Here is a 25,138-nt window from a genome sequence, read left to right on the forward strand (position 1 = left end):
TTAAACAGGAATATGATTCCCGCCTACGTGTGGGCCGTACTCTAAACTTGGCCACATCCACGGAGTCGATAGCCTTGACTTACGATACGGAGAGTATTTTTAAGTCTCTCAACAAGGCTACGTTACAGTCTTTATATTATGACTTGTATGACTTCGCTACTGCTAAACGCAGATGTCGCAAGCATGTCCTAGCTGAGGCGACGATTAGGCATGAACCTAATAAGCTCATCCGGTCCTCCTGTTGGGGTTCAAATCTCTTCTCCGAGGATCTCGTAGAGGAAGTCTTGGCGGAGGCCACTAGGGTTAATCAGAGCCTTAAAGCCCGTTGGGGTTTGACCCCTAAACGCAAATATGACCCCGCAAATTATCAAGCCCGGGGTAGGAAGAAGCTTAGACCATATACCTCCACCCAGTTCAGGCAACAGCAGAGTGCTTCATCCAACTTCCGGCTGCCTCTTCCTCCATCTTCTGTTGTCCCCGCACAGCCTTCCACCTCTCAGGCTCCTTCGGACGACTATGTCACCGTTCTGCTCCCTAAGAGCCAGCTTTCTGGTGCCTCCGCCACTTCTCCTGCCTTTAACCAGTCTTACGAGGCTCATAGCTCTTCCCAGAGGTATGGTAGAGGCAGAGGCTACCACCATGGTTCTAACCAGAACAAAGGCAGGGGAAGAGCCTTTCGCAGAGGAAAGAACTTCCGAGGCGGACGTGGAGGCAACTCCTCAAACCAATACTGAGGTGCAGCAGGTAGGGGGGAGGCTCTATGCCTTCCGCAACAAATGGAGGTTCAGTCCCTGGGCGTTCAGTATCATCTCCAAGGGACTGGGGTGGAGTTGGATTCAAGGACCTCCTCCTCCGAACAAATTTCGTCAACATTCCACTCCGGACCTGGTCGAATTTGTCCAGGATCTTTTACAAAAGAACGCCATACAAGAAACGAAACATCTGAAGTTTCAAGGTCGGCTGTTCAGTGTCCCGAAGAAGGATTCAGACAAGAGAAGAGTGATTCTAGATCTATCCCTTCTCAACTTGTCCATTCAATGCGACAAGTTTCGAATGCTTACCGTCTCGCAGGTGCGGACCTTACTTCCCCGTGGGGCCGTCACCACCTCTATCGATCTTACAGACGCCTACTATCACGTCCCGATAGCGAGACACTTCCGTCCGTACCTAGGCTTTCGCTCAGGGGACAAAAGTTACTCCTTCAAGGTGATGCCTTTCGGGCTCAACATCGCCCCAAGGATCTTCACAAAGTTAGCAGAAGTCGCTGTTCAGGAACTCAGGAATCAAGGGATTCAAGTAGTAGCCTATCTGGACGACTGGCTCATTTGGTCAGACACCTCCCAAAATTGCCTAAAAGCCACTCACAAAGTCATCCATTATCTTCAATCTCTAGGCTTCCAGATCAACTTCAAGAAGTCCCGTCTTCTTCCAAAATCGAAGTTCCAATGGCTCGGCCTGCAATGGGATCTTATATCTCATACTCTGTGTCTTCCCAGACCCAAGAGGTTAGAGATTGCAAGGAACACCAAACGCTTTCTCAAAGACAAAGTAAGTTCCAGACGACTCCAAGAGAGGATTCTGGGGTCCCTTCAGTTTGCCTCAGTGACGGATCTTCTTCTGAAGGCAAAATTGAAAGATATCAATCGTGTCTGGCGTTCGAGGGCGAACCGGAAGCTCCGGGACAGGAAAGTCCGCCTTCCTCCCATTCTACGGGAAAGACTTCTTCCTTGGACAAGAGCAAACAGTCTGTCAAAGTCAGTTCCCCTTCGATTTCCGCCTCCGGAATTAATCATTCACACAGACGCATCCTTATCAGGTTGGGGCGGCTATTCTCAGCTCAAGAAAGTTCAAGGTCTTTGGACTCCCTTGTTCCGCCATTTTCACATCAATGTGCTAGAGGCCATGGCAGTTCTTCTAACCCTGAAACGTCTCGCTCTTCCCAAGAAACAACACCTTCGTCTGGTCCTCGACAGCGAAGTGGTGGTCCGCTGCCTCAACAGAGGCGGGTCAAAGTCAGGGCCTCTGAACCATGTTCTAGTAGCCATATTCTCCCTAGCAGCCTCGAACCGTTGGCATCTTTCAGCTGTCCACCTGGCGGGAGTCCAGAATGTAGTGGCAGACGCCCTGTCCCGGACCTCCCCTCTAGAATCGGAATGGTCACTCGATCTAAAGTCATTTCGGTGGATTCTCTCTCAGGTTCCCGGTCTCCAAGTGGACCTCTTCGCCACGGAATCCAACCACAAATTGAGAGTATATGTGGCTCCCAATCTAGACCCTCAGGCTTACGCCACAGACGCCATGTCACAGAATTGGGACAACTGGGAAAAGATTTATCTCTTTCCCCCGGTGAATCTTTTGCTGAAAGTTCTAGACAAACTGAGATCCTTCAAGGGACAAGTAGCCTTGGTCGCACCCAACTGGCCCAAGAGCAACTGGTATCCTCTCCTGCGGGAGTTGAGACTATACCCTCACCCGATACCCAATCCGGTTCTGTCTCAGATAGTACAAACACGCGTTGTGTACGCTTTCTCAAACATTCAGAGCGCCCTAACTTTATGGACTTTATGAAGTTTGCGGCTATGCATGGTGCCAATATTGATCCTCAAAACACCTTGTTCCTAGAATCGGATAAACGGGATTCCACCATCCGCCAGTATGACTCTGCAGTTAAAAAGTTGGCAAAATTTTTAATAGACTCAGACGTGAACTGTATGAACTTGAACCTTACAGTCACTTTCTTTAGATCTTTATTAGAATCAGGTCTGGCAGCCAATACTATCACCACTATTAAATCGGCTCTGAAAAAGATCTTCCTAGTGGGTTTTAACATAGACTTAACCGACTCTTTGTTAGCTTCAATTCCGAAAGCTTGTGCCAGACTGAAACCGGTTACTCGTCCTACCCCGGTGACCTGGTTCCTTAATGACGTACTCAAATTGGCTTCTGATACCATTAACAGTTCTTGTGATTACATGCCCCTTCTCAGGAAAACACTTTTCCTGGTGAGCTTGGCTTCCGGGGCAAGAATTTCTGAATTGGCAGCCTTGTCGAGAGACCCGGGTCATATTGACTTTCTGCCTTCGGGAGAGGTCCTTCTTTCTCCTAACAAATTCTTTTTGGCTAAGAATGAAGACCCTCAAAACAGATGGACCTCCTGGAAAATTGTTCCCCTCACGCAAGATCCGTCTCTGTGCCCTGTCACTACTCTTAGGTCTTATTTATCCCGGACCTCCTCTAACTCCTCGGGGCCTCTATTCGTTAGAGAACAAGGCGGTACCATTACTATTAAAGGGATCAGGCAACAAATTTTGTATTTTATTAAACAAGCTAACCCTGACTCTTTTCCTCTTGCACATGATATCAGGGCGGTTGCTACCTCGGTGAACTTCTTTCACCACATGAATTTTACAGACCTCTCCAGGTTTACAGGGTGGAAATCACCGTCAGTGTTCAAGAAACACTACCTTAAACATTTGGAAGCCCTAAAATTTTCTACAGTAGCCGCAGGGAGCGTAGTTACTCCCAGGTAAATCACAGGTTAAGGCCTTGTCTCTTTATCTCTCCCTCTTACCTGCCTCATTTATACCCTATTGTATTCGTTGGTTTCGCACCTGAATACTGTTATTATATTTGTAAATTTTTATATACTCCTGAGTATCTGTATATATTATCACTCACGGCATTATTATACCTATAATTGTTTTTTGGTACTCATCTCTGATTAAAGCATCCTGTATTTCCCTTACGCTTATGTTTTTTCCTTTATTTTGCAAGTTTGGTGACATTTTCTCTTGTATAGATTCACTGGGCGGCACAGGTTCGAGCCCAGAAAAGGGATTTTGACGTAGGAAAAATCTATTTCTGGGCGAAGGACCTGTGCCGCCCAGTGAACCCTCCCAGCTCCTCTCCCTTGGAGTCCCCAAACTTTGGGTGCTAAGGAGTTGGGTTCTGAGCGGATGCATTGTTAGTAGTACCGAGTGAGGTTGAACGGCTCTCCTCTATTGGGGTTTTCTGTCGTGGATTAATCTAAATAGTGCGGGACCTCTGGAATATACGCCCAATTTTATACCGACACCAATAGGTGAGCGAGCTAGTTAACCTAGCACTCCTTTACATTTTTTCTCTGGTATATTTAGCAGTAAATTACCTAAGAATAAGTGCTAAATGGAGCTTATTCACTGGGCGGCACAGGTCCTTCGCCCAGAAATAGATTTTTCCTACGTCAAAATCCCTTTTTTACATGTCTATTATCTAATTTAGTGTGCATTATTCTCATGGGAAATTATGTGTAGTAGTTTATTAAGAAGTTATCATAGGTTTTGAGGCTCAACCACGGATTAATCCCATTTCAATGTATTCTTATGGGAAAATTCGTTTCGACATCCGAACATTTTCTACATCCGAAGTTGGTTCTGGAACGGATTAAATTCGTATGTAGAGGTACCACTGTACAGTGATTCCCTACAGTAATGCACAAGACACGACTCATCAGGAGTTGCATCGTGCTTCAAGACTGCGTAGACCTTTGTACGAAAATGGTTAGTGCTCTGTATGAAATATATAAATTTAGTTAATTTTAAGTATCATTGTATACATATTGTACAGTTCAGTATAACAGTAATGTAAAGTATTTTTTATTAATTATACTGTACAGTTCTGTATGTAAATACTACTGTACTGTACTCAACAATATGAAAATGTAGATTACACATGCGATGAGTTGTATAACAGTGCAAGTCATCCTAACAAAAACAGCGAACACTTACCTTACAGTGCAATTGTTAGGTTAGGTATTTAACCTGTCCTGTTGTGATAGTACTGGACATTTATTATGGTAATATACACTACAGTATCAGCGAGTGTTATATTAGATAGGAGCAACAGTATTTTGTTGTTACAAGTGTCCCAGTGACTAGTGTCACGTACTGTACTGTACTGTACTGTACTGTAGCCTTACCGTGTACGGTACGTAGTGCACATATGCACATGCACTGTTAACTTACTGAAATGTGTACTTTCATTAATACACTGCTTCTACTGTGATATAAACCAAATAAAAACAATATTAGGCAGTACTTAATGAGTTAGTCTACTTCGCGTAAGCAGTGGGCAGTGAGGTGTTAGGTTAGGAGATAACCCACCCTCGGGGAGAAAGTATTCGCGGATTCTTGATCTTCGCGCCTGTCTCTGTTACTTAACCCTTGTGAATATGGAGGGCGGACTGTATTGCTATTTGGTATCTGTTCACATTCAAGACAAAAGCTTTGAGCTATAACTTCATAAATTTACAATTTAAAATTGATTACAGTTTATTGATAGGAAAGCACACCATTGACTGTATTTTTCCCCTTGAATATTTTACATCATCTGTTTTTCATTCATAATTAGTTGAGCTTGGATGCTTTAAACTAATTCATGAATGTGTACACTTCTGTATTCTGTAATGTCAATGTGCATTACAGTAAAGCATTGCCAAGAACAACGATGGCCCAAGTGTATTTGGAATATATGACTCACAAAAGTCCTTCCCACCATCTGGTGGAACCTGTTTGCATTACCTTTCATCTTTACCATAGGTTTTATATCTGTTACTTTTATACCATGGACTCTATTGTCTTACCATGAACCTTACATTAATGTTAATTATAATCATACTTCTGTCCTTCAACCAGGAAGCTCTTTACTTGATCATCCGTAAATGCAAGGGGCAATACCCAATTGAAGCATTCTGTCCTTCCCCAATTTAATGCAGGTTCAGTTGTAGATTTGATTTTGGATGACCCCTCACATTCATTATCATTACTGCTGTGGCAAGTTTTTCTTTTGCTGGGTTAGGTTAGAATTATTACCTTTCTGTTCTGTTATGTGCTCTTATTGGCTTTATTTTCTATAATTCAAGCTTGCATCTGTTCCCTTCATACGTAATTGATGTGCTCACCTCCTGGTGGTCTTCATATCATTACTTTTATGTTTGCTACTATTCCTGTTAACTGCTCCTTACGCTGTCATCGTATGCCAAAACCATACGTGAACTTATGCCTGTCAGCATCTTCATTTGTAATATGGTCTTCCTAGTGTTCTGGTAATAAATTTTACCACTTTGTAGTTGAAGGTTTTTGAAATCTCTGTTTTCTTTATAATGCTGATACTGTACAGTATATTCAATATACAGTATAAGTATTGACTCAAGTCTTGTCATAATTTTTTGCTGTTATTTCTAATCAGATGGTCTTATTTTCCCACTTTTCAGTAATCTCTTAATACCTCATTCAGGTTATAGCTGCTAAATGATTTGTCTTACAGACCTTTACTGTACTTACCATCTTCACTGTCCAGTATGTTACCCAGGTAACATGGATGTTTTCATTCCATCAAAAACTCTTCCTTACTCTACTTAGTTTTTTTAGGCCTAGACATTTCCTGTAATGCTTCAGGAGAAATCTCAGTTTCCTTGATATGAAGTCACTTTTATTACAGTGACAGATATCAAGATAGTATTACAAAATGTGTTTTATTTTATAAAATATATATTGTGTATGAAATAACAGATTTTAGATAACTGAAATGTATAATGGTGGATGGGAAAGTTAGTCAAGTTGAAAACCATGTTGGGAAGAGGTTGAGCATTTCTTTTAATACGGAAACACTATAGACTGCAAAGCAGGAGTTATGGAACAGTAAGAAGAATGGTCTCAATTTGGATGAAGTGATGAGATTGTCAGACAACTGATAAATGGAAATATCCCATTTGTAGAGAAAGCAAAGTCTTTTGATGGTTACATAAGGCTTGATAAAGCTTGTATTACTCTGTGTATGGGCATTGCCAAAGGAAATTAAAAAATTTGCTCGAGGTCTGAATTTAGAATGTTGAAAGTTACAGCTGGAGTACAGTTTATAGATCATATTGCAAATGATGAATTGGTGAAGAGATAAGGTATCCAGAAGATGGAAGAAGTCCAAGAACTCAGAGATTGAAATTGTTTGGACACGCTATGAGAAAAAGAGGAAAAGTTAGTAAAAAAAACAGTAAATATGGAAGTATTAGGAGGCAGTCTAGAAGGCCTAGAAAATCATAAAAAAGGGAACAGATGTAGATTAGGCTATGATGGGAGTTCAGAATAACAGAATACAGTGTAAAATAAAGTGGAGTGACTTAATTTCATGTTTAGGCAAGAGCTGATGTAAAAACATCTATGATGATTTTTATTACATTATTATTTGGTTGTCTCCAATTTCTCTCCCTCCTCTTGAGACAACCTACCTAGTGCCAGTTTTAATCAACCCTGTTTGAGGGTTAATGCAACTCTCACAGTGCCCTCTGATCATTACTTGAGAGTCTTTACAGCATCTCTTTGGCCTCTAGCTGCATTTTGTTTAGTCTACAATTATGGCAATTATAATGTCAGGCTTATGAGATAGAAATTTGCTTATTTTGAAGAGAATTAACATTAAAGTAGGTACACAATTTTTCTATTTTACTTCTGTTCATATTGCCTTTTTTCCCTTTTTACTGTCCAATCTGTTGACTTCTACTTCATAGTACAAATGCTGGGTTTTCCCTTAATTTTACTAGGACGCTGAATACCTTCGCAGGTCGCAGCGTTGGGGAATGAGGCCAAATTCCTAAATCTAACTTTAATCAAGAGACCAAGAGAAGTCTTGGGTCTTATAAAGATACCGTACTGGTAGTTTCATGACAGTAGATCCAACATGTAACTATTACTAGTGAAACTGAACATAATTAGGTGTCTCCCCAGTAAAGACAAACAGACCACTGCTGAGCACGGGACAAGTAAAGATAACTACCAATCTGGAGACTTCACATTAAAGTCTAAGTCATAGAGCTCAAGACTCCTGTGAAAAACATACAGCAATTATCAGTCAGGAGACTAAGAGGCAAGGACTTAATACAATAGAATCCATAATGGAAACATAAGTTACAATCCATGTTAAAAATGCTGAAGCCATAGAATTGACAGAGATTATCAACATAAAACAGTTTGTTAAAAACGATTAGGAAACTCGCAATATGAAAAAAACGTGGAAGAAACTGATGTGAAGACTTCAGAAATAGAAGTTGAGTGTTGGACATCTTCGCTGGAAGTAACAGGAATGTCTCCATTTAAGTATGCAGATAGATACTACTACTAGTGAAGAAGAGAATGTTGTATTTTGTGCACTACTTAAGGAAAGAATGGTAGTTCGTAATATCCAGCTATATTGTTTCCTATAAATGAAAGAAGATTCTTGATAACAGTATTCCAACTGGTTAGGAATTACAGTATATTATATGGCAGGTAGAATAGAAGACTATCCTTGGAAAGAAGTACTGTACAGACTATTGTATTGTTAACCCCTAGGCAGTGGGCATTGTACCTGTATTTTATCCACCCCATGAAGTTATTCTCAGCCTCCCTTTAAAATTAAATACCGCTCTAATGCGAGTGTCCTACCTGCCAAATAGGGGGTTTAAAAGAGCAACACCAGACTGTTGTTGTGCTAACCTACTCTTGGTGCTGTAATTTCTTCCTTATGGGTCTTCAGCATGAGTAAAATAGGTAAATTAGTTTGTATTTATTTTTTAAAAGAAATTTAATTTTTCAATATTAAACTTACCCGATGATCATATAGCTGTCAGCTCTGCTGCCCGACAGAAAAAACCTACGGGCGGAATACGCCAGCGATCGCTATACAGGTGGGGGTGTACATCAACAGCGCCATCTGTCGAGTAGGTACTCAAGTACTCTATGTCAACACAGAACCAATTTTCTCTCTGTCGTGCCACCGGCAAGACCTACTGAATACGCTCTTGTTTTCTGGATTGATTTTCACGTTATTTGGTGAAGTATTCATCTCTAGTTATTAGCTATCGCTGTGCAGAAGTTATCTTCAATACTTCCTTGCATTCTTCTTTGGATTTGGATTATTTGTTGACGACTTGGATAGATTTTGAATTACCCCCTTTGACTAATTCAAGATGTCTGACCCTTCTCAAGTCCCCAAGTACAGGAAATGTAGCGCTAGGGACTGTTCAAGGCGTCTTCCGAAGGCCTCTATCGATCCGCACACCGTTTGTTCCAATTGTAGGGGTAAAGCCTGTTAATTGGAAGATCGATGTGAGGAATGCGCTGGGCTTTCGGAATTCGGGTTTCAAGAATTCCTGAAATATGCACGTAGGCTAGAGAAGGATAGGATCAGGAGGAGTTCGTCTCGCTCAATTGATTTTTCCTCTCCCCATGCCCCTCAACCTATTCCTTCCCCTGTAGTGGTTGCACCCGACCCCCCTGCTAGCTCTCATCAACCTTCAATGGCGGATATGATGCGTGCCATTCAGGCTCTAGGTGAGAGAGTCGAGTCATTGGCCAATGACCGCAATCAACTCATGGCTGATGTCAGAGAGTTGAAAGGTAAAAGTGCAGTGGGAAGTGAAGTGAGTGTCAGTGCAGTGAAAAGTGTCAGTGTTACGCATGAGGGTGCGTCTGTTCGTGCCTGTTGTCCTCCCAGTCCGGGACCTCTTGCAAGCTCCCAAGCCCAGGGGAGAAGCAATGTCGTACGACCAAAGGGTTCGACAGGCTTTAATCAGCGTACAGACGTACCCTCCGTGGTTTCGGACGTATCTTACCGAGATCGTCCCACCCACAAGAAGACGAGTGAGCCCATTCATTCCTCGTCTGCGGAAGAGGTTTCTAGACAGAAACGATGGACCAAGGTCTCACGGCCTCTTAAACGTAAGGTCCCTTCCGAGCTAGTCCAACGGCCCAGGTGTAGCCACTGGGTCAGTTCGGACTCGCTGCAGTCCTCCGACGACTGCACACCTCCCAAGAGAGGCAAAGTGGTACCGCAACAGGCAGTAACTCCGTCTGTTGCCGCACCCGCTGTTTTAGACCCTCAGTCACAACGGACAGTAGCTCCGTCTGTTGCCGCTTTTGTAGACCCTAAGTGGTCTTTACTGCAGTCTATGCAGACTCAGTTAGCTGCGGTTATGCAGGAGTTTCGTGCGGAGAAGGTTGACACTGCTCCCGTTAGCCTACAACCTGCCACGGTTGTGCGCCCAGCTCACGCTGAGGCTGCCTGCTCCCACACTCCGGCTGCGGAGAAGGTTGACGCTGCACCCGTTAGCCTACAACCTGCCACGGTTGTGCGCCCAGCAGACGCTGAGGCTGCCTGCTCCCACACTCCGGCTGTGAGAGCTCCTCCACCCATGCGCAGTCGACCCTGCCAGACGCATGCTGACGCTCACAGACGCACGGAGCACTCCGTTGCCGTGCGTGAGCTACCACAACAACAGGAAGGTGGAGTTAGGCTGCCGTGTTTTGACGCGGTGCGTCAGCCTCCGCAACCCACGGTGGTCTCCGCTATCCTTCCACAGTCGGGAGTAGACTCTTTGCGCACCCACTCAGCTTTGGTTGTTGCCAGTTCTCAGACTGACCAACAGTGGCATGATGTTGGGTCCAGTGCAGCCACGCATGCACCCGTGCTGCCGGACTCAGCCGTCCAGCCCACTCCGTTGCCTCTTCCTCCTCAACATTCAGACGATGGTATCTCTGATGACGACGAAGCTGCACATCTTGACGACCAACACTCGGACATCGAAGAACCCAAGTCCTCGCCTCCCTCCTTAGACTTTAGGAAAGTGCTTGCGCTCTTTAAGGATTTATATCCAGACCAGTTTGTGTCTGCAGCACCACGCTCGCCTCCCTCTGAGTTCGCTTTAGGCATGCAGTCAGCAGCTCCTGCCTTTACGAAGCTCGTACTCGCTCGCTCGTCCAAGAGAGCTTTAAGAGTTCTGGGAGAGTGGTTGCAGTCTAAGAAGCAAATGGGGAAGACATCCTTCATGTTTCCACCGGTCAAGCTTGCTTCCAGATCTAGCGTCTGGTATGCCACGGGAGAAGTTCTCGGCTTGGGAGTTCCTGCCTCTGCCCAGGGCGACTTCTCAAGTCTGGTAGACTCTCCCCGCAGGCTGGCTATGAGACGCTCCAAGATTTGCTGGACCCCTTCGGACATGGACCATCTCATGAAGGGAGTTTTCCGCGCTTTCGAGGTCTTTAACTTCCTGGACTGGTGTTTGGGAGCTTTGAGCAGGAAGACCTCCCCTTCTGATAAGGAGACTTCCATGCTCATCATGTCCTGCATGGACAAAGCCATTAGGGATGGGTCTAGTGAGCTTGCGGCTTCTTTCGTGTCTGGGGTACTCAAGAAGCGAGATCACCTTTGCTCCTTCTTGTCAGCTGGAGTCACCCCATGTCAAAAGTCGGAGCTGATGTTTGCTCCACTCTCGAAGTGTCTCTTCCCTGAAGAGTTGATCAAGGAGATTGCTGCCTCCTTGATCCAGAAAGACACCCATGACCTGGTGGCGTCATCCGCACGCAAAGTCACCCCTTTGCCCTCCGTATCTAGACCTAGGATGGACACTCCAGCGTCAAGGTTTATTCCGCCCTTTCGTGGCAGAGCCTCCAGCAGAGGAGGTGCTCGTGCCGGAAATCAACGTGGGAGCAAGAAGAAGGGTTCCAAGTCCTCTAGAGGCAGAGTCTGACTGCCACCTTCTTCAGACAGCAGTGGGAGCCAGGCTCAAGAACTACTGGCAGGCCTGGGAGAACAGGGGTGCAGATGTTCAGTCTGTGAAGTTACTCAGGGAGGGGTACAAGATTCCATTCTTGCGCAAGCCCCCTCTAGCAACGACTCCCATCAACCTCTCTCCCAGGTACAGAGAGGAGGAAAAGAGGCTAGCTTTACAGCAAGAGGTGTCTCTCTTACTACAAAAGGGAGCGGTAGTCATGGTCCGGGACCATCAATCCCCGGGCTTCTACAACCGCCTCTTCTTAGTGCCGAAGAAGACAGGAGGGTGGAGACCGGTGCTAGACGTCAGTTCTCTGAATGTCTTTGTCACAAAGCAGACGTTCTCCATGGAGACGACAAAGTCGGTTCTAGCATCGGTCAGGAAGGAAGACTGGATGGTCTCGTTAGACCTAAAGGACGCGTACTTTCACGTCCCCATCCACCCAGATTCCCAACCTTTTCTAAGGTTCGTTTTCGGGAAGGTTGTATACCAGTTCCAAGCCCTGTGCTTTGGCCTAAGCACGGCACCTCTAGTTTTTACCAAACTGATGAGGAATATTGCCAAATTCCTGCATTTAGCAAACATCAGAGCCTCCCTCTATTTGGACGACTGGCTTTTAAGAGCTGCGTCAAGTCGTCGCTGTCTGGAGAATCTACAGTGGACTTTAGATCTGACCAAGGAATTGGGTCTCCTGGTCAATATAGAAAAGTCCCAACTCGTCCCATCCCAAACTATAGTTTACCTAGGAATGGAGATTCAGAGTCAAGCTTTTCGGGCTTTTCCGTCGGCCCCCAGAATCAGTCAAGCCCAAGAATGCATCCAGTCCATGCTGAAGAAGGACCGGTGTTCAGTCAGGCAGTGGATGAGTCTGATAGGGACGCTTTCATCACTGGACCAGTTCATCGCGTTAGGGAGACTCCACCTTCGCCCCCTTCAATTTCACTTAGCTGCTCACTGGAGAAAGGACAAGACGCTAGAAGCGGTCTCAGTTCCTATTTCCGAGAAGATGAAGTCGTCACTGACTTGGTGGAAGAACAACATTCTCCTCAGGGAGGGTCTGCCACTGGCTGTTCAGACCCCCGACCACCTTCTCTTCTCGGACGCATCGGACACGGGCTGGGGTGCGACGTTGGACGGTCGGGAATGCTCGGGCACGTGGAATGCGGTTCAAAGCGAGTTACACATCAACTGCAAGGAGCTACTGGCAGTTCATCTGGCCTTGAGAAGCTTCAAGTCCCTCCTTCTAGGCAAGGTGGTGGAGGTGAACTCTGACAACACCACAGCACTGGCGTACATCTCCAAGCAAGGAGGGACTCATTCGATGAAGTTGTACGAGATCGCAAGGGACCTCCTCACCTGGTCAAGAGATCGAAACATATCCCTTGTAGGCTAACGAGGTTCATTCAAGGCGACATGAATGTCATGGCAGACCGCCTCAGCCGGAAGGGTCAAATCATCCCAACAGAGTGGACCCTTCACAAGAATGTATGCAACAAACTATGGGCATTGTGGGGCCAACCCACCATAGATCTGTTCGCAACCTCGATGACCAAGAGGCTCCCAAATTATTGTTCACCGATTCCGGACCCAGCAGCAGTTCACATAGATGCCTTTCTTCTGGATTGGTCCCATCTAGACCTTTATGCGTTCCCCCTGTTCAAGATTGTCAACAGAGTACTGCAGAAGTTCGCCTCTCACGAAGGGACACGGTTGACGTTGGTTGCTCCCCTCTGGCCCGCGAGAGAATGGTTCACCGAGGTACTGCAATGGCTAGTAGACGTTCCCAGAACACTTCCTCTCAGAGTGGACCTTCTGCGTCAGCCGCATGTAAAGAAGGTACACCCAAGCCTCCACGCTCTTCGTCTGACTGCCTTCAGACTATCGAAAGACTCTCGAGAGCTAGAGGCTTTTCGAAGGAGGCAGCCAGAGCGATTGCTAGAGCTAGGAGGACATCCACTCTCAAAGTCTACCAGTCGAAGTGGGAAGTCTTCCGAAGTTGGTGCAAGTCCAAATCAGTATCCTCAACCAGTACCTCTGTAACTCAGATAGCTGACTTCCTGTTATACCTAAGGAAGGAAAGATCCCTTTCAGCTCCCACGATCAAGGGTTACAGAAGCATGTTGGCAGCAGTCTTCCGTCACAGAGGCTTAGATCTGTCTAACAACAAAGATCTACAGGACCTCCTTAAGTCTTTTGAGACCACGAAGGAGCGTCGGTTGGCCACACCAGGTTGGAACTTAGACGTGGTACTAAGATTCCTTATGTCAGCAAGGTTCGAGCCACTTCAATAAGCCTCTTTTAAAGATCTCACTTTGAAAACTCTTTTCCTCGTCTGCTTAGCAACAGCTAAAAGAGTCAGTGAGATACACGCCTTCAGCAGGAACATTGGATTTACATCTGAAACGGCTACATGTTCCTTACAGCTTGGTTTTTTAGCCAAAAACGAACTTCCTTCTCGTCCTTGGCCCAAATCGTTCGAAATTCCAAGCCTTGCTAGTTTGGTTGGAAATGAACAAGAAAGAGTACTATGCCCAGTAAGAGCTCTTAAGTACTATTTGAAACGGACTAAGCCATTACGTGGACAATCAGAAGCTTTATGGTGTGCCATTAAGAAACCTTCTTTACCAATGTCGAAGAATGCAGTTTCTTATTATATCAGACTTTTAATTCGAGAAGCTCATTCTCATCTGAATGAGGAGGACCATGCTTTGCTGAAGGTAAGGACACATGAAGTTAGAGCTGTCGCAACTTCAGTGGCCTTCAAACAAAACAGATCTCTGCAGAGTGTAATGGATGCAACCTATTGGAGAAGCAAGTCAGTGTTCGCATCATTTTACCTTAAAGATGTCCAGTCTCTTTACGAGAACTGCTACACCCTGGGACCATTCGTAGCAGCGAGTGCAGTAGTGGGTGAGGGCTCAGCCACTACATTCCCATAATCCCATAACCTTTTTTTTTTTAATCTTTCTCTTGAAATGCTTTTTATTGTTGTTTTTTGGGTTGTCCGGAAGGCTAAGAAGCCTTTCGCATCCTGGTTGATTTGGCGGGTGGTCAAATTCTTTCTTGAGAAGCGCCTAGATTAGAGGTTGTGATGAGGTCCTTTAGTATGGGTTGCAGCCCTTCATACTTCAGCTCCTAGGAGTCGCTCAGCATCCTGTGAGGATCGCGAGGCTCAGTAAGGAAGACGTACTTAAAAAGGCAGAGTAATTGTTCAAGTCGACTTCCTTACCAGGTACTTATTAATTTTATGTTTGTTATTTTGAATAACTGCTAAAATGAAATACGGAATACTTAGCTCTTAAGGTTAACATATATGCTGGTCTCTACCCACCCCCCTGGGTGTGAATCAGCTATATGATCATCGGGTAAGTTTAATATTGAAAAATGTTATTTTCATTAGTAAAATAAATTTTTGAATATACTTACCCGATGATCATAAATTAAAGGACCCACCCTTCCTCCCCAATAGAGACCCAGTGGACCGAGGAGAAAATTGGTTCTGTGTTGACATAGAGTACTTGAGTACCTACTCGACAGATGGCGCTGTTGATGTACACCCCCACCTGTATAGCGATCGCTGGCGTATTCCGCCCGTAGGTTTTTTCTGTCGGGCAGCAGAGCTGACAGCTATATGATCATCGGGTAAGTATATTCAAAAATTTATTTTACTAATGAAAATAACATTTTGTTGTATTTTTTCTATAAATGTTTTTTGGATCTGACAATTCTATGGACAATACAGACTTGCATCAGAAAGTGTATAGACTTGCATATGATAAATAAGTGCTCACATGTATGTTCCTTACTTTCCTATAGCTCTTTGTGCATGCTGTATAAGTTTCTTTATAAATCTGACCATCTGTTGCATTCATATCTTCCATGACTACATCCACTATGTAGTGTAAGGTATGCAGTTAGGCTGATTCTAACAATCTTGCATTTTCCTTAGTAAGGGTCAATAATACACAGCTTTTTAGAAATTTTATTCCAGTTGTGGCCAAATTGTATAGTGATTTTTCCAATCAAATAGTCAAATTGGTTGAAAGTTGGAAGTTTAAAATTGTTGCTTACACTTTTTTGTTGAGGTAGTACATAAGTAATGTTTTACAGATTTACTTGTTATTCATTCAGTTTTGTGATTTATCCCAATGTTTTATTTGTTATAGTTTATTCTTTACTTTTCAGTTTCTTGTTTACACAAGACTCGTTTCCCCTGTTAGAGCCTTTGAACTTTGTAGCTTTCTATTTTTCTAGCTCGAGTTGCTGCTTGATTTGTAAGAATCTTAATAACAATAGTACTACTACTTTTCATTTTGTCTGCTAAATTGTGAAATGAATAGGAGATAAAGAAATTATGGCCTAGATTAAGGGACCCTAGTGGCTAATAGTAGTGTGACCAATTTTAAAAGGTATAACAAGACTTGCTATACATCTGGTCTGTCCTTTAGAAATGAGAATCTTAGCTTAATGGCTTTGTGAAATTATCTGTCTTTTAGTCAATGAAGTCACACTCTCTCCTGTCTCATGTAACAATTTAGCACATTTTAAAAGTATATAATTTGTAATACCATATATTGTACTGTAGTTTTAAGCTTTATATAAGCTCAGAGAAGTAAAAACATCCGTTACATTTTTTAAATAAGTTTTGTAGGATATAAATGTCTAGGTATGATTAGTCATAATGTGCTTGAAGTTGCAGAAGGTTAATTTAAAATAATCTATATTATTATTTTCTACTTATGCTTCTAGAATCCAGCAACTGATCTGAGGCATAATAAATTATCTTTGTTTCAACACGAATACAAACCCGAGTTCTTTTACCAGGAGACTGGTCAGTGTGAGCTGGTGTTCATGCTGATCAATCTCCTAGTAAAAGAAATCAGGTTTGTAAAGTAAGAAAAAATAAAAATTGCTTCCAAATTTGTCATTTTCCTAAGTTTAATGTAATTGGAACTTGTAATTCAATATTTTCAGGTCTGCAAATGTTCGTGGGGCAGTACTAGTTACGACACCACAAATGGTAGCAGTTGATGATGTTACCCGTGAACTAACTTTTTGTAGACGAACTGGCATTCCTGTTCTTGGCATAATTGAAAACATGTCTGGCTTTGTATGCCCTTCATGTTCAGTAAGTTATTAGTTTCTTATGAATGAATGTTTGCAGTACTGTAGGTCGTTAATGTTTTCATTTTAGAGCCTCGAAGTACAGTTTGTATATTTTTTTCTGTCTCTAACCAATAGTAGGTTGTATTTTGGCTGATAACATTTTTAAGCCTATTACAATTTCTGATAAACAAAGTAAATTTTTAAATATTTAACTTAGCCGGTGAATATATAATAGCTGCAACTCTGCGGCTCGACAGAAAACATACTAAAAAAACTCGCGAGCGATCGCTATGAAGGTTGCGGGTGTGCCCACCAGCGCCAACTGTCGGCCAGATACCACTCTTATGTAAACAAAACCTTCAATTCTTCTCTGTCGACGTTGACGACAAGGGCCGACCCTTCCCTTAGACGGAAGTGTGTCTAGGCTTTTAGCAATTATCTTATCACGTTATGAATTAATTATAGATTTTCCTCTATATATTTTATATCTCAACCGCCTTTATTAGGCCTCTTCGATTAGCTTTCCATTTATAATAAACATCAAAATAAATTTTAATGATTTGTTTATATGCGACCTTTCCTGAGAGTAGGCGGTCCTAACTTGGAAACCGAAGTTAAACAAAGTTGAGCCCTTTCAATCGTAAATAGCTTTTAAAGAGCTAATGATTTAAAACTTATTAAATGAATATTTTTTAATAGATATTTCATGAAAGATTTTCTTTGAATAGTCTTCGTACTGTTTCAAAGATGAACTAACGTTTAGTTTATTTATGCTACGCAGTTTGCGCTCTATCGTTACGATAGAGAGAGAGAGTATCACGGTTTCACTTTGCAGAAAGAGTAAATCGATTCTGACGTTTTGTTCATTCTTCTTTCAAAGCTTAAATGTTTTAAATTCTATTTTAAAGGAACTTTTTAATTGAAAAACCTTTCAGTTTTTTCCTTTGGTCAAATAACATGTTTTTTTGACGAAACGTAAGTGGGCTCTTCTCTTAGGTGCGAAATCAAGAGAGAGAGAGAGAGAGAGATAGAGACGGAGGGAGAGAGAGGAGAGAAAACGTTCCGATCTTTATCTCGTCCCAAGCGGGTAACGTTGTTCTCGAGTTACTCTCGTCCCTAGTCTCTACGGGGAGAAAGGATAAAACGTTTTTAGTTTTTTTATTCTCGTCCCAAGGCAATGTACAGTGAGAGATTGAAAACGTAGTTTTGAATGAACTAGTGTTTAGTCTCTTCCCCAGCCACTGAATTTTTTATCTTAAAATATGTTTACTGTTTTTTGCTGGTATTAATGTGCTTGCATTATACGACTGATTTCGCAATTACAACCTTTTGATGAGGTTAGAATTGCGTACTTCAGGTAGAAATCAGTTTTATTCATACCTAATGTGAATTGTTAAAAGATTCGATTTCAGTGAAATAAGTGCAAAACAGAACATCGTAGTGATAAAGTGATATTGGGCAAAGTGTTATCAGTGTTGCGACCGAGGGTTCGTCTGTTCGTGCCTGTCGTTCGCCTAGTCCGGGACCTCTTGCAAGCTCCCAAGCCCAGGGGAGAAGTAATGTCGTACGACTTATGGGTTCGAGAGGCCTTGATCAGCGAACAGACGTTCCCTCTATGGTATCGGGTGTATCTTACCAAGATCACCCCTACCATAAGGCGAGAGAGACGATTTTCTCGTCGTCATCCGAAGGCTTTTCGCATAAGAAACCGTGAAACAAGGTTTCGAGGCCCTTTAAGCGAAAGTCAGTCCTTTCAGGACAGGTCCAGCGTCCTGGTTTTAACCATTAGGACAGCTCTGACCCTATGCAGTCATCGGAAGACTGCTCGCTGCCTAACAAAAGCGTAACACAGACTCCGAGAGTCTTTTTGTAGGCAGGTTTTGCGGTCACAGACGTTACCCTCGTCTCTTACCGCAACCATTCCCGTTGATCCTAAATGGGTTGTACGGCAAGACATGCAGAATAAGCTTGCTCCCTTATGGAAGACTACTCTGCCGATAAGTCCGTTGAGCCTAGCCGTTTATCTCATCGAGATCCTGGCTTTCAGCCACCCTAACGTTCCTTTGTGCGTCCTGTTGACGTTGGCGTAGCTAAGTCACGTCAGTCAGGTTGTTTAGAACCACACTCGATGCGGTCTCGTGTGGATTTTCAGCCACATTTGGACGTTAGGCCACTTGCTGATGATCCTGTTGACGTTCAGGACGTTCGCTAACAATCGGAGTTGACTTGTTTTGACGCTGAGCGTCAACCTCCGCATTCTAGAGTTGTTTTGACTGCTCAGTCTAGGCGGTCAAAGCAGTCTCGAGTGGACGCTGTGCGTCCTCACGCACCTGTTGTTGTTGACAGTTCACAGACTGTCAAGCAGTTACATGACGTTGCGTCCTGGTCTCTCGCACCTGTTGTTGTTGACAGTTCACAGACTGTCAAGCAGTTACATGACGTTGCGTCCTGGTCCGCTACTAATGCACCAGTGCGTGTGGACTCTGCTTGTAAAGCATTGCCACCACGGTAGGTCTCTCCCTTGCTTGAGACTCAGCTATTATCGGACAAGGTTCCTTCAGATGAGGAAGTTGCTGTTCCCCCTCCTACTGATATTCCCTTGAGGACTCTGTCAGACGGAGAGGAGCCTAAAGCTGCTTAGCCCTCTATGGACTTTAAATAAATCATGCTGATTTTTAAGGATCTTTGTCCGGATCTTTTTGTAACTGCTGCTCCTCGTTCGCCTAAACGTCAGAGCTTACACTAGGCCTAGCTACTTCGAAAGCTAGTGCTCTCTCGCTCTTCTAAGAGAGCTTTACGTTTGCTAGGCGACTGGTTTATCACCAGGAGGAGTTTGGGGGAGACAGCCTTTGCTTTCCCTTCTTTTAAACTGGCTTATAGAGCGAGAGTCTGATATGACACTAGAGAAGTTCTCGGCTTGGGAGTTCCTGCCTCTGCCCAGATAGACTTCTCAAACCTCATAGACTCTCCCTGGCGCCTGGCCATGAGACGCTCCAAGATTTTACAGGTCAACTTCACAGCTGTTTTCGAGCCTTTGAAGTTTTGCTGTACATTTATGTCATGCATAAACAAGGCTTTCAGGGATGGCTCCAATGATCTGACAGCCACGTTCTCTGCAGGAACAAGTCCCTCAGGGATGGCTCCATGATTTGGCAGCCATGTTCACTGCAGGAGTACGTAAGAGGCAAGTGCGCTCAATGTGTTCTTTGTCAAGACAAACTTCACGATGAAGTCTACCAGGCTGTCTTGACAGCATTTATGGAAGGCGACTGGATGGTCTCTCTCGACCTTCAGGAGGCATACTTCCACATTCCTATACACCCGGATTCCCAACCGTTTCTGAGGTTTGTTTACAGGAATGTGGGGTACCAGTTTCGAGCCCTGTGCTTTGGCCTCAGTCCTGCGCCTCTCGTGTTTACGAGGCTCATGAAGAATGTGGCAAAATCCCTCCATCTATCAGGGATCCGAGCCTCCCTGTACTTGGACGACTGGCTTCTCAGAGCATCGTCCAGCCTTCGCTGTCTGCAGGATCTACATTGGACGTTGAGTCTGGCCAGGGAGTTGGGACTTGTGGTCAACCTAAAAGTCCCAACTGATCCCATCCCAGATTATTCTATATTTGGGGATGGAGATTCGCAGTCAAGCCCTGCTCGAAGTCCAACTAATGCTGAAAAGAAAACGTTTATTCAGTCAGGAGTTGGAACAGTCTAGTAGGGACTCTCTCATCCCTGGAGCAGTTTGTCTCACTAGGGAGACTACCCCTTCTGCCTCTCCGGTTCCATCTAGCCTCTCACTGGAACTAGGACAAGACATTAGAGACGGTATCATTCCCAGGCTCCGAACCAATAAAGGCATGCCTGAAATGGTGGGACAGCTATATCAGTCTGAGAGAGGGACTATCCCTAGCAGTCAAGAACCCAAACCACGTGTTGTCCTCAGACGCGTCGGGTTTGGGTTGGGGTGCGACCCTGGACGGTCGGGAATGCTCGGGTCTGTGGACCTCAAGTCAGAAGAGCATGCACATCAACGGCAAGGAGCTATTAGCAGTCCACTTGGCCTTGATGATATTAGAAAGCGTCTTCGAAACTAAGTGGTAGAGGTCAACTCAGACAACACCACAACTTTGGCGTACATCTCCAATCAAGGAGGCACACACTCCTTCACGCTGCTCGAGATCGCAAGGGACCTTCTCTTATGGTCAAGAATTCGAGGCATCTCCCTGTTGACGAGATTCATCCAGGGGGACTTGAACGTCTTGGCAGACTGTCTCAGTCGGAGGGGTCAGGTGATACCCACGGAATGGACCCTCCACAAGGACGTGGGCAAGAGTCTTTGGGCTACTTGGGGTCAACCCACCATAGACCTCTTTGCCTCCTCGTTGACCAAAAGGTTACCAATCTTTTGCTCTCCAGTCCTAGATACAGAAGCAATCTACATAGACGCGTTTCTACTGGATTGGTCTTTTATGGACTTATATGCATTCCCACCATTCAAGATAGTCAACAAGGTACTGCAGAAGTTCGCCTCTCACGGAGGGACAAGGTTGACGTTGGTTGCTACCCTCTGGCCCGCGAGAGAGTGGTTCACCGAGGTACTTCAATGGCTGGTAGACTTTCCAAGAAGTCTTCCTCTAAGGGTAGATCTGTTACGTCAGCCCCACGTAAAGAATGTCCATCAAAGCCTCCCCGCTCTTCGTCTGACTTCCTTCAGACTATCGAAAGACTCTCAAGAGCTAGAGACTTTTCGAAGGAGGCAGTCAGTGCGATTGCAAGAGCTAGGAGAGCTTCTACCATTAGAGTATACCAGTCGAAGTGGGAAGTCTTTCGAGACTGGTGCAAGTCAGCATCTGTGTCCTCGTCCAGTATCTCTGTAGCCCAAATCGCAGATTTTCTTTTACATCTGAGAAAGGTTCGCTCCCTTTCAGCTCCCACGATTAAGGGCTACAGGAGCATGTTGGCTTCGGTCTTTCGACATAGAGGCTTAGATCTTTCCAACAATAAAGATCTCCAAGATCTCCTTAAGTCTTTCGAGACCTCTAAGGAACGTCGTTTGGCAACTCCTGGATGGAACTTAGACGTGGTCCTAAGGTTCCTCATGTCAGACAGGTTTGAGCCATTACATTCAGCCTCCCTGAAGGATCTCACCCTCAAGACACTTTTCCTAGTGTGCTTGGCTTCGGCTAAAAGGGTCAGTGAACTTCATGCCTTCAGTAAGAACATCGGCTTTTCTACAGAAAAAAGCCACTTGTTCACTTCAACTTGGTTTCCTGGCCAAAAATGAACTGCCTTCTCGTCCTTGGCCTAAATCTTTTGATATTCCTTGCTTATCAGAGATCGTAGGCAACGAACTGGAAAGAGTATTATGTCCTGTTAGAGCTCTTAAGTTCGATTTAGCTCGTACTAAGTCATTACGAGGGAAATCTGAGGCATTATGGTGCTCAGTTAAGGAACCTTCATTGCCTATGTCAAAGAATTCTTTGTCATATTTTATCAGATTTTTTTAATACGAGAAGCTCATTCTCTCTTGAATGAGAAAGACCGATGTTTGCTTAAGGTTAAGACGCACGAAGTTAGAGATATAGCAACCTCCGTGGCCTTCAAGCAAAATAAATCTCTGCAAAGTATTATGGACGCGACTTTTTGGAGAAACAAGTCAGTGTTCGCGTCATTTTACTTAAAAGATGTCCAGACTCTTTACGAGGACTGCTACACACTGGGTCCATTTGTTGCAGCGAGTGCAGTAGTGGGTGAGGGTTCTACCACTACACTTCCCTAATTCCAATATCCTCTTAATCTGTCTCTTGAAATGTTTTTAATATTGTTTTATGGGTTGTTCGGAAGGCTAAGAAGCCTTTCGCATCCTGATTGATTTGGCGGGTGGTCAAAGTCATTTCTTGAGAGCGCCCAGATTAGGGGTTTGATGAGGTCCTGTTGTATGGGTTGCAGCCCTTGATACTTCAGCTCCTGGGAGTCTGTCAGCATCCTAAGAGGATCGCTGGGCTCCGTGAGGAAGACAGACTTACAAGGCAGAGTAATCGTCTAAGTCAACTTCCTTACCAGGTACCTATATATTTTGGTTTTGTTATATTGATAACTGTCAAAATGAAAAAACTCTTAGCTTATACGCTGTAAACATAATTAACTCTGGTCTCTACCCACCGCCTTGGGTGTGAATCAGCTATTATATATTCACCGGCTAAGTTAAATATTTAAAAATGATATTTTAATTATAAAATAAATTTTTGAATATACTTACCCGGTGAATATATAAATTAAATGACCCTCCCTTCCTCCCCAATAGAGACACAGCGGGAAGAGAAGAATTGAAGGTTTTGTTTACATAAGAGTGGTATCTGGCCGACAGTTGGCGCTGGTGGGCACACCCGCAACCTTCATAGCGATCGCTCGCGAGTTTTTTGAGTATGTTTTCTGTCGAGCCGCAGAGTTGCAGCTATTATATATTCACCGGGTAAGTATATTCAAAAATTTATTTTATAATTAAAATATCATATTTAGGAAAAACATTATTTTGATAAATTAATGAGCTGTTAGACAGATGTAGTTACATCATGTGTAACCATTTACCTATTTCATATACATAAAGTGAGAAAAATGTTATTTTCATTAGTAAAATAAATTTTTGAATATACTTACCCGATGATCATGTAGCTGTCAACTCCGTTGCCCGACAGAAATCTACGGACGGGATACGCCAGCGATCGCTATACAAGAGGGGGGTGTACTCACCAGCGCCATCTGTGGTCAGGTACTCCAGTACTTCTTGTCAACACCACCTCAATTTTTCCCTCGGTCCACTGGTTCTCTATGGGGAGGAAGGGTGGGTCAATTAAATCATGATCATCGGGTAAGTATATTCAAAAATTTATTTTACTAATGAAAATAACATTTTTCAATATTAATCTTACCCGATGATCATGTAGCTGATTCACACCCAGGGAGGTGGGTGAAAACCAGTATACATGTTAATCAAGAAGCTAAGTATCCCGTATTTCATTTTTATCAGTTATTCAAAATAACAAATAAAACGATAAGTACCTGGTAAGGAAGTCGACTTGAACCATTACTCTGCCTTTAATAAGTACGTCTTCCTTACTGAGCGCAGCGGTCCTCTTAGGAGGCTGAACGACTCTTAGGTGCTGAAGTATAAAGGGCTGCAACCCATACTAAAGGACCTCATCACAACCTCTAACCTAGGCGCTTCTCAAGAAAGAATTGACCACCCGCCAAATCAACTAGGATGCGGAAGGCTTCTTAGCCTACCGTACAACCCAAAACAACAATAAAAGCATTCAAGAGAAAGGTTAAAAAGGTTATGGGATTATGGGAATGTAGTGGCTGAGCCCTCACCTACTACTGCACTCGCTGCTACGAATGGTCCCAGGGTGTAGCAGTTCTCGTAAAAAGACTGGACATCTTTGAGATAGAATGATGCAAACACTGACTTGCTCCTCCAATAGGTTGCATCCATAACACTCTGCAGAGAACGGTTCTGTTTGAAGGCCACTGAAGTAGCCACAGCTCTCACTTCATGTGTCCTTACCTTCAGCAAAGCAAGGTCTTCTTCCTTCATATGAGAATGAGCTTCTCTAATCAGAAGCCTTATGTAGTAAGAAACTGCGTTCTTAGACATAGGCAGTGAAGGTTTCTTAATAGCACACCATAAGGCCTCCGATTGTCCTCGCAAGGGTTTTGACCTTTTAAGATAGTACTTAAGAGCTCTGACAGGGCAAAGTACTCTCTCCTGTTCGTTACCCACCATGTTGGAAAGGCTAGGTATTTCGAACGATTTAGGCCAAGGACGTGAAGGAAGCTCGTTTTTAGCCAAAAAACCGAGCTGTAAGGAACATGTAGCCGTTTCAGATGTGAAACCTATGTTCCTGCTGAAGGCGTGAATCTCACTTACTCTTTTGGCTGTTGCAAGGCAGACGAGGAAAAGAGTTTTTAGAGTGAGGTCCTTGAAAGAGGCTGACTGGAGAGGTTCAAATCTTGATGACATAAGGAACCTTAGGACTACGTCTAGATTCCAGCCTGGAGTGGACAACCGACGTTCTTTAGAGGTCTCAAAAGACCTAAGGATGTCCTGAAGATCTTTGTTGGTGGAAAGATCCAAGCCTCTGTGGCGGAAAACCGCTGCCAACATACTTCTGTACCCCTTGATCGTAGGAGCTGATAGAGATCTAACATTCCTAAGATGCAACAGGAAGTCAGCAACTTGGGTTACAGTGGTACTGGTAGAGGAAACTGCATTGGCTCTGCACCAGCTTCGGAAGACTTCCCACTTAGATTGATAGACTCTGCGAGTGGATATCCTCCTTGCTCTGGCAATCGCTCTGGCTGCCTCCTTCGAAAAGCCTCTAGCTCTTGAGAGTCTTTCGATAGTCTGAAGGCAGTCAGACGAAGAGCGTGGAGGCTTGGGTGTACCTTCTTTACGTGAGGTTGACGCAGAAGGTCCACT

At 44.1% G+C, this 25,138-nt stretch overlaps 1 protein-coding gene across 1 annotated transcript in view; it reads left to right on the forward strand.

Moving 5' to 3' along the window:
* The window catches only part of LOC137652224 (cytosolic Fe-S cluster assembly factor NUBP2 homolog), an 80,579-nt gene that overhangs the window by 49,873 nt on the left and 5,568 nt on the right, over positions 1-25,138 (forward strand). The window contains exon 5 of the mRNA XM_068385455.1: positions 16,532-16,685. Within this exon, the coding sequence (XP_068241556.1) occupies positions 16,532-16,685 (154 nt within the window). The remainder of the gene's footprint in view (positions 1-16,531; positions 16,686-25,138) is intronic.

Source organism: Palaemon carinicauda, chromosome 13 (assembly GCF_036898095.1).
Source record: "Palaemon carinicauda isolate YSFRI2023 chromosome 13, ASM3689809v2, whole genome shotgun sequence".
In the NCBI taxonomy this organism is placed as follows: domain Eukaryota; kingdom Metazoa; phylum Arthropoda; class Malacostraca; order Decapoda; family Palaemonidae; genus Palaemon; species Palaemon carinicauda.